The sequence below is a fragment of the Merops nubicus genome, unplaced genomic scaffold, assembly GCF_000691845.1.
Source record: "Merops nubicus isolate BGI_N331 unplaced genomic scaffold, ASM69184v1 scaffold2008, whole genome shotgun sequence".
NCBI lineage: Eukaryota > Metazoa > Chordata > Aves > Coraciiformes > Meropidae > Merops > Merops nubicus.
In genome coordinates, this window is record NW_008627655.1 from 17336 (window position 1) to 17597 (window position 262).

General features: G+C 58.0%; 1 protein-coding gene across 1 annotated transcript in view; it reads left to right on the forward strand.

Moving 5' to 3' along the window:
* The window catches only part of CRB1 (crumbs family member 1, photoreceptor morphogenesis associated), a gene marked incomplete at its 5' end in the record, with an annotated part of 73993 nt that overhangs the window by 11239 nt on the left and 62492 nt on the right, over positions 1-262 (forward strand). The window contains one exon of the mRNA XM_008946385.1: positions 170-254. Coding sequence (XP_008944633.1) covers positions 170-254 — 85 coding nt within the window. The remainder of the gene's footprint in view (positions 1-169; positions 255-262) is intronic.

A 262-nucleotide genomic window follows, 5' to 3' on the forward strand; every position in this document is an offset into this window, starting at 1 on the left:
GGCGTGGGAGGGAGCGGTAGGGAAACCCCCCCAGCTTCAGGAAATCTTTTAGCGCATATGACAGCGTCTGGAACCGATATTCACGGTGTATATTCACGACAGTACTTTGGGGTCTGGAATGAATGACTAGCACATCAATGAGATGCCTTCTCCTCCGGGCTCTCCACAGGCTACGCGGGTTCCCGCTGCGAGGAGGACATCGGGGAATGCAGCAGCAGCCCCTGTCTGGCTGGAGGTGACTGCCTGGAGCTCTCCTGGGCCA